We start from the raw sequence: 11877 nt of genomic DNA, 5'->3' as shown, positions 1-11877 counted from the left end.
CTGCCACAATGCTGTTCCCCTTGAGTAACAACATTGATACAAAAGTAAAATGCAAAAAATTAACTAACAGGAGATTTGTCTATTGTTTCTTTTGCTGTTGTTTATCTCTAGACGTTCGAATGTTTATGAACCACAATGGAAACAAGTCTCTGGCTCTTCTGTCATTATCTATTCGGCGTTTTGAGTACACAGTGGCTCACTGGGTACAGAGCCTGCCTGGGAATCAGGAGGCCGCAGGTTCAAGTCCTGGCTCTGACATTGTGTCCCAAAACCATGAAAAACAACATAATATAATAACCTATGTCATTGTCTCCACCAGGCCGAAGGCATGGGGGGAAGAGTATGTTTTGTTTGACATGATTTTCACATTATTTTGAATCGTCGAAAACCATGAAAAACAACATACCGTAGTAGTATGTCGTCAAAAATCGAAGTGTCTACCCTTGACTTTTCTGCACGTTGTCTTGCACATGCTTATCTTGAGCTATTTATCAATACTATCAACTTTGTAAAATAGTGCAATAATATTTGGTTCTTTATTGATACTTTTACTAAACTTAAAAAAGAAAAAAAAGAGTAATTCTTCCACTACTGAGTGGAATCAAACCAAGGATCTCTCACACTTAAAGACTATATTATAGGCCATAGGAGAGACGGGAGACCCAGACCACTGTTAATGATTCTGAACTCGATAGGAAGAACTTTGAATGATTTGAAATTTCAAGGTTTAAGTTAAATGCGGAATGCCTAACGACAACCTAACTATACAGGCTAAAACGATAGAAGCATCTGCGCTCTGAACACTGGTCAGCGAGTGGTAGGCATAAAGAAATCCATGCATTCATTATTTGATCCCTGAATTAAATCCATCATCATAGAAGAACACGTTTATCCACAGTCACAAGGGGGCGCTCTGTAGTAGTCTGTACCAAGAAGACGATCTGACGAGGAGTATAATAAACTGGAAGAAAAGTAACGAGTGTGTGTTCTGGTCCTGTTGATTGAGCTGAGCAGGACCTAGTCCTGCTCAGCTCAATCAAGAGGACCAGTCCAGAACACAGGTGCGGCTCCCAGGATCACATGGGTGTTTCCTAACAAACCCGACAGTCTGAAAACATACATTTTGTTCAACTATGAATATCATGGTCATTTTATAATTTTAACAAACTATTACACACACACACACAGACACAAACACACACAGAAAAATAGATTCATACCGGTATCTATTTTGTGCATTAGAAGTTTGTCATGAAAGTATAAAGAAACAAACTAAGACACAGAGACAAAGAGGCATTTCTGTCTTTTATTAGATTATAATCCGCAGAGCTTAAAATATTAAATTGCTTTTAACTTAGTTAATAATTAAAATACATAAAAATGAAAGCCAGAACTGAAGAACCCTGCAAACAAGAAAACAAAACAAAAATAAAATAAATAAAATAAAAAGGAGAATCATAAACCCAATCCTCCTTTCGATACAGAGGCTATGTCTGACGGAACCCGCTTGCGATTCTTTGTACAGTGAAGTCCAAGCAGACATTGTGCATTTTCTATACATGTGTAATGATATTTATGAACTAATTTCCTCTTTGATAATAAAAAAAAAGAAAAAGAGAAAGAAAATATTAAAGGGACAATTTTATTTAATCTAAATGTTGCGCTGGGAATATTGATGACATGTCTTGCCTTCAGCAGTTGTGGACAGTAACAAAGTACAATTACTCTAGTACTGTACTTAAGTAAGCTTTTTGAGTATCAGAACTTTACTTGGGTGTATTTATGGATACTTCCAAGTTTCACTCCACTGCATTGCAAAGACCATGTACTTTTGACTCCACTACATTTCTAGGAATGAAAAAAAAGTACATTATGAATTAACCACTTAAGCCATATTTCAAATATAGTGAAAACAACTGATCTACAATCTCACATGTTGTGATGCGCTGTAGTGAGCTTGTAGATCTGCTATTTTCACTATCATCGAAATTTGTTTGTACTACTGCCATTTGTACTTTTTTAAAGCAAGTACTCCAGTACTTAACTCAAAGTACAAATCTGACAGAGCAAGTCTCACTTGAAATGGAGCAATATTTTACCAGGAGCATCTATATTTTTACTCAAGTACTTGGGGTGGGGGGGGGGAGGGTGAGTACTTCTTCCACCACTGAATTTCAGCAATTTGCAAACAGCAGGGCAGAAGGAAAGAAAATGCCCCCAAAAACCTATCACATTCTCCCCACCTGTCACCACCTCCTCACTGTGGGCATGCAGACATTGAGAAATGTCTTTGTCCTTCTCCTGTGCTACTGGAGAGAGGGGAGGGGACGGGAAGGGATGGGAAGGGGAGGCTTCTGCCACGCTGTAACCCGGCAAACAAGCTCTGACGTCTGGGGAAGAGGTGTCCGCCAACCTTCACTAGTAGGGCCAGATATGTGCTTCAGTCTCGTTAATAGCAGTTCCCTCTGACCAGATTAAATATCTAATATACAATCTTTATATCTTCTTCTGTCTCTCAATCCTTTGTGTGGCATTTGCCACGCTGTGTCTTTACCGACCGACCCCCCCCCCCCCCCCCTCCCCCATATGTAGGTTTCTATGACAGGGCTGTTAGGAACGGCATACAGCGGATGATTATGTGACTACAGTTATACAAGATCAAACATCTGTAATATGGAGGAATGAATGAGAGCGGCCTTGTGGAGAGAGTACAGCGAGGGACAGAGCAAAAGGGGGAGAGAGAGCAAGAGAGAGAGAGAGAGAGAGAGAGAGAGAGAGAGAGAGAGAGAGAGAGAGAGAGAGAGAGTTAACTTCTCTCTGGCAGCAGTGACAATATTCTTTCAGGTCCTGAGTAGGAAGCGCTTTTATTAAACATCCCCACCAGATACTCAACCTAAACCAGTGATTGGCTAGTATCGCCCCGCCAGGCAGTAACATGGCTCCCTACTGGCCAGCGTAGTGGCCATCCACCCTATAGTCTGGACCCCCCCCAGCCACTAGGGGGAGGGGGGAGGGTGTAGCGTAGAGGACTGTAGGATTAACAGAGATACCTTTAAGTTTCTCCACACGTTTCAACAACACTGTACAATAGCATGTTTAAGCAAAGCAAAGCCCCGCCCCCCGCATCCTACACTGTATGACAAGCAGATAACGGGGGGGAGGGGAGGAAGGATGGGCAAATGGTCACACCTCACGTCCTCCACCGAGCGAAAAAATAAAAATAAAAACAGAAATGAAACTAAATATAACTCCAACATCGGAGAGAAAAACAAAAAAAATCAAACACATTTTTTTGTTCCTAGTTTAAATTGCAGAGAAGATGGGAGGGATTTGCCCCTTGGGAGGAAACACTCACGCCAATTCCTGCTGGCGTGACAAACCCCTCCCCGCCACCCCACCCCCTCGATAAATCCCCCCCCCCCCCCCCCCCCTCCTTCTATCCCTCCGTCCGTCTGGCTGGTTGGTGTCGTAGCGAAATATAAGGGTAGTGGAAGGTCTCTAAGTCCTGCTGGCGCCGTTGGTGCCTAGGAAAAGGTCAGGGGGGGCAGGCTGCAATTTTCCTCTCTCCGTCTATCTTAATCTTCTATCACCACCCCGGGCGTGGCGGTCTCACCGCTGGGTCCTGCTCATCTCTCCGTCACGTGGTTTTGTGAGGAGGGAGAGGGGGCCGAGGGGTCATCGGCGGGGGCTGGGGCGGGGGGCTGGGGCGGGACGGGGGCGCAGAGGATTTCAGACAGGTCGTCCATGATGCAGGTCTCCTTGGGGTCGACCAGGTTGAATTCCCTTACGAAAACGATGAAATGTGCGTACAGAGTGTTCAGGTGACCCTGCAGGTCCAGCGCCACCGTCTCTTTAAAGTGCGCCCAGTAGAGGTGAGCCAGCACGTGGAACAGGTACCGGCAGATCTTCTTCACCAAGGACTCGAACGAGTTGGGGAACTCCTTGCCTGGTGAGAGAGAGGCACAAGAGACACGGGGTTACAATTTAGGCATTTAGCAGACACACTCTTGACAGTTTCTAAAAATGTCTTCTACATCCTGACAGTTTTCTGAAAAAGCTATGTTTCCATGTCAGACGTTCTTCGATTTTTCAAAAATAACAGATCTACAAGCTCGTAGCGCGCCACTTGGTAGCGCGCTATGAGCTTGTAGATTTGCTATTTTTCAACAGCTAAAGCATAACATAACGCTAACACCAAAAGGGGTTCCCGCCCAGAATGGGTTAATCCAGAGTGAATTAAGCAAGAACAAAAAGCATGGCAATACTGTACGTCAGGGTACCTCAATAGGCGGCCTGCGGGCCATTTGCGGCCCACAGAGCGCCCCCTTGTGGCCCATGAAAGAATTAAAAAAAAATATATATATATATGTTTTTTTTTTTTTTTTTTTTTTTTTTTTAAGGGTCCCAGATATAAATGGCATTAAATGGGGGTCAGTAGCCTATGCATGTCAAACTGGGCAACCTTTTCAAATGGGGTCTTGCCCTGAAAATGAATTTTCAGGGCAAGACCTCGACCTCGCGCGTGCAGACTCGGCCCACAGCCTGGTACGCTAGTCAAAATATGGCCCTTGAGGAAAATGAATTGGGGAACCCTGCTGTACGTCATATACAGTACATACAAAGTAGTTATCATTAATCATACGCAAGCGTAAACATGAAATATTTATAAAAATAAACTATGCATATATACACTACCGGTATATAGTGCTATATTTACATAAAATGCTATAAATCTACATAAACTGCCATCTAAGTCTACATGATAAAATTTAAGCTGATAAATATGTACTCTCTCCTGATTGGCTGAATTTGGCAACCTAACTGAAAATTTACTTTCCTTTTATTAAAGAGCTGGAGAGACGAGGACATCTCTGATACTGAATAAGCCTATAAGTATAGCAATGATTACTAACAGAATATACAGCTTTGACCTTAAAGAGAAGACAAAAAACATTTTGTTTTAACAAAAAGATGACCGTCATCATCCCTGTGCATCGTGTCACACGACTACATGTAAACCAGACTTTATTGAAGTCAAATAGCTGGCCTGTCCATGACCAATTGTAAGAACAATGTTGGTATGTCATGGGCAGCACACTGCCCTGCTGTTCAACAAGTGCACCAGCAGAGGGCCCTGCAGCACCATATATTGTGTTGACAAACATCTGTATCATTTAGAATTCAAGATTTAAAGATACATATTTTGATACATGTAATGCAAAAGTAATGTCCATATCGCATTATATAGTACAGGTTCCCCTTACAGGACCCCTGACTAATAAGACAAAAAAGGCTTAAAATATTATACCCTCTACAACTAAAATAAAGAAATAAAACCACCTTAAATACTTTATTTCTTTCATAAAAAAAGAAAAATCTTTCACTGAATAGGAACTGCTCCTGTCGCAAGTTGATGATGTCATATGTCCGTGTGTGGTCAGCCCTACTGAATGCATATGCTAATATAAAACAACTCAGTACTTTATAAGGATAATATAAGCATCAAAGCAATATTTACTTTTTATTAGGACATACATTCCATATATTCCATAGGGCTGGAACACACATGGACACATGACATCATCAACTTGCGACAGGAGCAGTTCCTATTGACTGAAAGATTCTCTTTTTATGAAAGAAATAAAATATTTAAGGTGTTTTTATTTTTATATTTTAGTTGTAGAGGGCAAGTAAAATGTCTTAAGGCTTATTTGTCTCATTAGCCAGGGATCCTTTTAAGTAATAAAGTGTAAGTAAACCTATCACCTTCTCCGATACTGAAGCACAGCTGAAAATCCTGAGCGCAAATTTAACCCTTTAAAGTGTAAATAAGAACATGGGTACATTTTCAGAGTTGAGGACTTTGCTTTAACCCATTTAGACCTGAGAAAAGATTCTACAAATGCCTTCTAAATATGTGTGTAATTGGCCGCCGACTGAAAATATGTTGTTCCAGGGACCCCCCAGAAGCAAAGATTTGAGTTAAAAACGTTCGCTCTGAAAGAATATATATTCAAAGATTTGCGCCACATTTTCACGATTTTTCAAAAGTAGCAGACCTACAAGCTCGTAGCGCGGCACTCGGTGCCGTGCTATGAGCTTGTAGATCTGCTATTTTTCAATAGATAAAGTTTAAAATAATGGTTAAAATACCAAAAGGGGTTCCCGCCCAGAATGGGTTAAAGCCGCTGAAAGCCTGGAACAAAAAAGAAAAAGAAAACTAATTACCGTATTTTGTAGGGAAGATGTCATCGTCTGTGACCAGTTTTTGACAAAGACTCATGACAAAGTCGACGTATTGAGGAGCAGTGCACTTCGTCTTCTTCCCCCTCTCGTCGTACCAGTAGTATATTCTGCAGAGAGGGACAAGGAAGGGGTTAATGTTACATGATGTCACATGCTGCACATTTCACACATAAATCGCCGGGCCCGTTAGCTTTTGCCAACAACGAGATGCCAAAAATAGGTGATCCCAGGTTCGGAGTTGTTAAGTGTGTTTCGTACAAACAAGAGCTTGTGAGTAAAGAACTACATTGGAATTAGAATACAAGTTATTTTTCCCCCCCATCTCATGAAGACGTCACATGCAAACTTTTTGCAACGTGATCCGTGTTGGAAGTGACGGTGAGTGCAGAACAGGATATTTCGCAACCACGAACTGGGCTCATCATTTGATTCAACGTTCAGTGAATGTTTTTCCAAAAATGTTAGCGGTCAGTTGGGACAAAAAGCTGGTTACATATCAGGAAGAGCATTTCCTGAAACTCATGATTCATCTACAGCATCCATTAAGACAAGACAGAGGTGTAGACACCGTAGTCATCATTATCAGACCTGATGATGATGACATTGATGACACACTGCCCACATCCAGACTGTTTCACCACTCTGGACAAACCCAGATTTCTGAATGACTGGTGTCTGTATTACACTGGCCTCAAGCCTGCCCCCTGGTGTACTGGATCGACCGCACATGTAAACGTCAAGACATCATTGCTTGCATATTTTCATTCCAGTGGACTTAGTGAACCCACTGCCCCCGGGCCTTTCATTTCCTGATCGGGGCCAAATTCCCTGCAGTCTCGGGAGTAACGCGACACCGATCCCCCTGTCGCTTGACCCGGTCCGTCCGCTGGTCAAACATTTCCGGGGAGGGTGACCCAGATAAGCCGAGCGGTGTAACTGAAGGCCAAAAAGCCCTCTGGGCACAGCGACAGAGGGGTCATAGTTAGTAAAAGCTCAGGCTGGGGAGTCAACAAACACAACGCCAGTCATGCTAGCAAGCCAGCAGACACCTCAGAGATGGGAGCAGGGCGCCTATTAGCCCACTAATTAAGCCACCTGAGCATGGAGGCCGACTGAGTTACAAAACTGGGAAGGGGTATCGCAGGGGTTGACACTTAAGGTCTCAGAGGCAGGTCATGTTCTACTTGCCCAAAGGCCATGCCCACTAACAAAAGTAAATAGTCCATTATAAAATTACAGGTAAAATTTGAATTACCATTAAATTACCACTTATTTTTTTACTTTTTGGGTCTGCGTGATAAGAAAATGCCATACCTCAATTTGTATACCAAATACTTACATACTAGCTATGAATATGACATATGGTTCACAGGTCACATCTCACAGGTTCACATGTTATTTTATATTTTTAAGTGTAGCAACAGTGTAAACAGCAGTGCTCTCATTTTACATTCTACAGACCAGAAGCCTGGGGATTTAGAAGATTTTTTTTTAATTTCGAGGTCAGGCCTAAATGTTTTAAATCGATTAGTTCCATTCATCTTTGCCCCCCTAATGCAAAGGATAATTGGGCATTGTCACTTGTCAGGCCAGGCCAGGGCTGGTGGAAAAGGAAAAGTGGTGTTAGGGTCTTGGGAAGCAGACATTACAAATCCTGAGGAATGTAAAGAGTCCACATAACTGACCGTGCACGGGGGGGGGGGGGGGGGGGGGGGGAGGCTAGACTGACCACAGGATCAGGGGCCAGGGCTCTCCGCTCCTGTTGGGATTGCGTGGGAGAATTGGAGAAAGACTGACTCGACCACAAAACCCGTCTACCCACTTGTGCACACGGTAAAAATAATAATTTTCAGTCAGACATGCACAACGGAGGTCATATGGGTTGTTCCCGTTGTGCAAGAAGACTTCCTTACATTATGGCATAAGCATATAATCATCATGTCTCTCTCTCTCTCTCTCTCTCTCTCCCTCAACACACCCATCCACCCACTCAAAAAGCAGGTCTAAATAACAAACAAATGGTCCTGTTCCCTCTCATAGCTCATGGAAACTTTTATTTCCAAATATAGTACTGAGCTCTGCCTCAGGGCAGGGGGGCACCGACGCCCACACCAGCCCAGGGTGGAGCTCTGCCTCAGGGCAGGGGGGCACCGACGCCTACACCAGCCCAGGATGGATGCCAGGCCCTGATACATACAGGAAAGGACGGGATGGCGCTCCTGTGGTACAATGGTACGCCATGGCACACACTGTGGAAGAAAGACTGCTGCCCATGACCATTATGAATGGTGGAGCTCACTCTTATGTCTTACTGTTAGGCAGTGATGGGCAAGCTACTTGGAAAATGTAGTAAGCTACACTACCAGTTACTCTATTAAATATAGCTCAACTACAACGGAAGCTATCCCCAACAATATGGTATGGTATATGTATGCAAAATAAAATGTAATAATAAAATTCATGAATTACTGTTCATATGATCATTTAACCAAAATAATGGTAATGTTAGTGTGTGATGTCAAATAAAACAGACATTTTCAAATAATATTCCTATATACCTCATTTTGTAAGTAAAATGTGCTTCTCGTGATCATGTGGGATTGGGGACCGACCCACAGGTGGAGAACCACTGCTCTAGATGATCTTTTCCCTCTTATGTTCTGTATGCATTTATTTTAGTTTGACTTTTCTTTTCCCCACCCCAAAAATATTGTTCATTTTGCTGCAGTGAAATAGCATCTATTAGTTAGCTGTTGACAAAAAGAAGTGCATTGACTTATGTAATGTTTGGGAACAGTTGACAACAGTGTTGGGAAAGTTCTTTTATTTCATGAACTAGTTCAGTTCACAGTTCAGAAATTTAAAAAGGAACTAATTCAGTTCATAATTCAACATTTTGAACTAAAGTTCATGGTTCCAAAAAATGAACTGTTATTTTTCGTTCTTTTTTCCCCCCTTTTTTTTGCTGACAGGCACTCAAATGAGATGTTAACGTCCTGTAAGTAGACTTAGAAATAAAACTAGTGTTGACTAATCAATACAAGTGGCTCTTATTTTGATGAGGCAGTTTCTGCACAGGAAGTCTGTTTGACTTGTAAACAAGCTACGATGGATGAGCTGTCAAAGTACTAGTCGCTAAACCACGTTAGCGATCATATTTACAATATGAAAACTGTCACTTAGACAATGTAGGTTACACATTAAACAGGGAACCTGCAGGCAGCATTAGGTGAGTAATTCATTGTAGATAAATGGACAGCTGCTACTGATAAATGTAGTTAAGCTATGTAGCGTCGCTACTTGTAGCTAGCTACTGCCCAACACTGCTGTTAGGCCTACACACACTACGGGTGCAACAGTTATCGAACTAATCGGTTTAATCGATACTAAATAACTTTAGGTCAGAAATATACAAAGTAGTGCACCTTATGAAGATGCAGATTCTCCTTTCAATTTGGGCTGTTTCATTTCCACAGTACATTTAAAACAAATAAAGAACTTGCACAAAAGAAAACTCGTTTTCGCCACTGCTGCCATTTCACACGCCAGAAAAGTAGGTTATTTCTCAGGGCGTGTGTGCTATTAACAGTAGCTTAAGGTGACAGGGGGTGGAAAAGCATACACTCATGACTAAAAGATGAACTTGTGACATGCTTTGTCAGTGACAGCAAATCTCTCACAACTGCTGTCTCTCTATTGTTTGCTGCAGCAGTCACGTGTCAGTCCTGCTTTGGTGTTTAGTTGTGACGTGTTTGCGTGTTTATGTGCGACATACGAAGAGGCGAGAGGACATGATTTGCAGTGTGGGTAATCTGGTTTTTCCAGCCTTAAGTAATACATGGGGGAAGAGGGCCTCTTTCCAGAAGACAAGGAATCACACATAAAAGAGGCACCGCACCCCGACAGGGTAAACTAGTTGGATAAATACTCAAAATAAGTTGTATAAATACTTACAGTGGGGCCACCTCCCCCTCTGTTAACATGGCCTGAATAGGACTTCATGTTATGACTGTCTTAAACAGCCGTTTTACTCTACGGGGAGACATCACCAGCAATTAAGCACCTCAGAGGACAAGGGCAGCCTCCCACAGTGAGACAGCCACAGCATTCCTCTATAAACATCACACGGGCAGCAGTGTCATTTTAAGACCCTGTCTGGTGACTTTGTAATAGCATGTATGTGCCGCCTTTGCCCTCCCTCCCTCTCAGGTACACACAGAAACAAAATTCTGTGGGTTGGTTAACATTCAGCTGTGTCTCAGTCAGAACAACCTGGTCACGGCACTGCATGAATGAATGAATGAATGAATCTTGATTCCCTTACGGGATTATAAGACACCAACAACATAAATAAACAATATCACGTTCACTTCCCACACAGACTGCATGTCCTGAATTCAGTGGCATCACCAGCAGACACCAGTTAAAAGGTGGACGTGCCAAGGGACTGCAGCGCATGAAATGTATATACAGCATAGCATGCCACCGCAAGCAGTTTGAGAATGCAGTCAGCGTATACTGGGGATTCCAACATGAATAATGGCCCAGTGAACTCAAACAAAAGGACTGAATGGTTTGAAGGAAGTGAGAATATCCCAGAGGTTGTGACCCCTTCCGCACCGTATAATTATATAAGAGGTTGAGGCATTCCTAGATAAATTAACCGATAGGACGATAAGACGTCTGATTAATTAACTAATGAGATGATAAGACTGCTGATTAATTAACCAATGGGACGCTAAGATTTCCGATGAATAAACCAATGGGACTCGGTGGAACGGTGCTGAATAAACCAACATGGGGGCGGTTGTACTTACGTGTTGCAGGCCGTCATGGCTTGACAGGTGTCCCCAGTGCAGAACTCTGAGATGGTGCTGTACTGCAGGTTGATAAGGTTGAAGAATGTTGTCGCTGTGGTTCACAAAAAGAGGAACACACACACACACACACACACACACACACACACACACACACAGTGTCATTTAATCAGAATTGCTTGCTTCGTCAACAAAACTTGACAGTTAGGACATCCCAGGAAATCTTAACCACTTAAACCCCCATAGTACGTTGTTGAGTACGAGTCTCACAGGACTCTGTGCTTGCTAGTGCCTTTTACATGTATGTGTTTTCTGGGTGTTTTTTGGGCCACGGTGGCTAGGGTAGCGGTCTTGGCACCTAGGCTGCCTGACAGCGTGACGCGGGTTCGAAATCCAATCCTGATGACCTTTGCTGTTAGCCTACCGTCCTATCAATAAATGCATAAAAGTATTTCTTAAAAACTATATATATATATATATATAGCTATATCTATATAATAATATATATATATATTTAAACATTTTGCTGAAAATAGCTGATCGACTAACTCACAAACGTGTCGCAGACGTGCTTGTGGGATAGTTGATTAGGTATTTTCTGTGAGTTTTCCCCGGTATACAGATGTTGGGGTTTAGTTAGGTGTCCCTAGTAATAACAGCAATACAAATACTGCCAGGGTTAATATTGGTGAAGGCAGACAGACATATTAGTAATCTGAAACTAAGTTCATGGTAAAGTATCACGCTGCCAGTTTCTCCTACAGAAGATAACATGAGGACACCACTAAGCTGACGTATGTCTGCCATGTTATCT

General features: G+C 42.5%; 1 protein-coding gene across 5 annotated transcripts in view; it reads right to left on the bottom strand.

The window, feature by feature from the left end:
- Positions 1–1292: 1292 nt before the first annotated feature.
- The window catches only part of mob2a (MOB kinase activator 2a), a 98886-nt gene continuing 88301 nt past the window's right edge, over positions 1293–11877 (bottom strand). For all 5 annotated transcript variants that reach the window (XM_083762962.1, XM_083762961.1, XM_083762959.1 and 2 more), the window contains 3 exons: positions 11064–11157; positions 6229–6353; positions 1293–3946 (listed from right to left, as the gene is read on the bottom strand). In XM_083762962.1, coding sequence (XP_083619088.1) covers positions 3627–3946; positions 6229–6353; positions 11064–11157 — 539 coding nt within the window. In that variant the 3' untranslated portion in view covers positions 1293–3626. The remainder of the gene's footprint in view (positions 3947–6228; positions 6354–11063; positions 11158–11877) is intronic.

The sequence above is a fragment of the Protomyctophum parallelum genome (assembly GCF_964188405.1).
Source record: "Protomyctophum parallelum genome assembly, chromosome: 4".
Lineage (NCBI taxonomy): Eukaryota > Metazoa > Chordata > Actinopteri > Myctophiformes > Myctophidae > Protomyctophum > Protomyctophum parallelum.
Note: the sequence above shows the minus strand (reverse complement) of the source record. Positions and strands in the feature narration are given on the sequence as shown.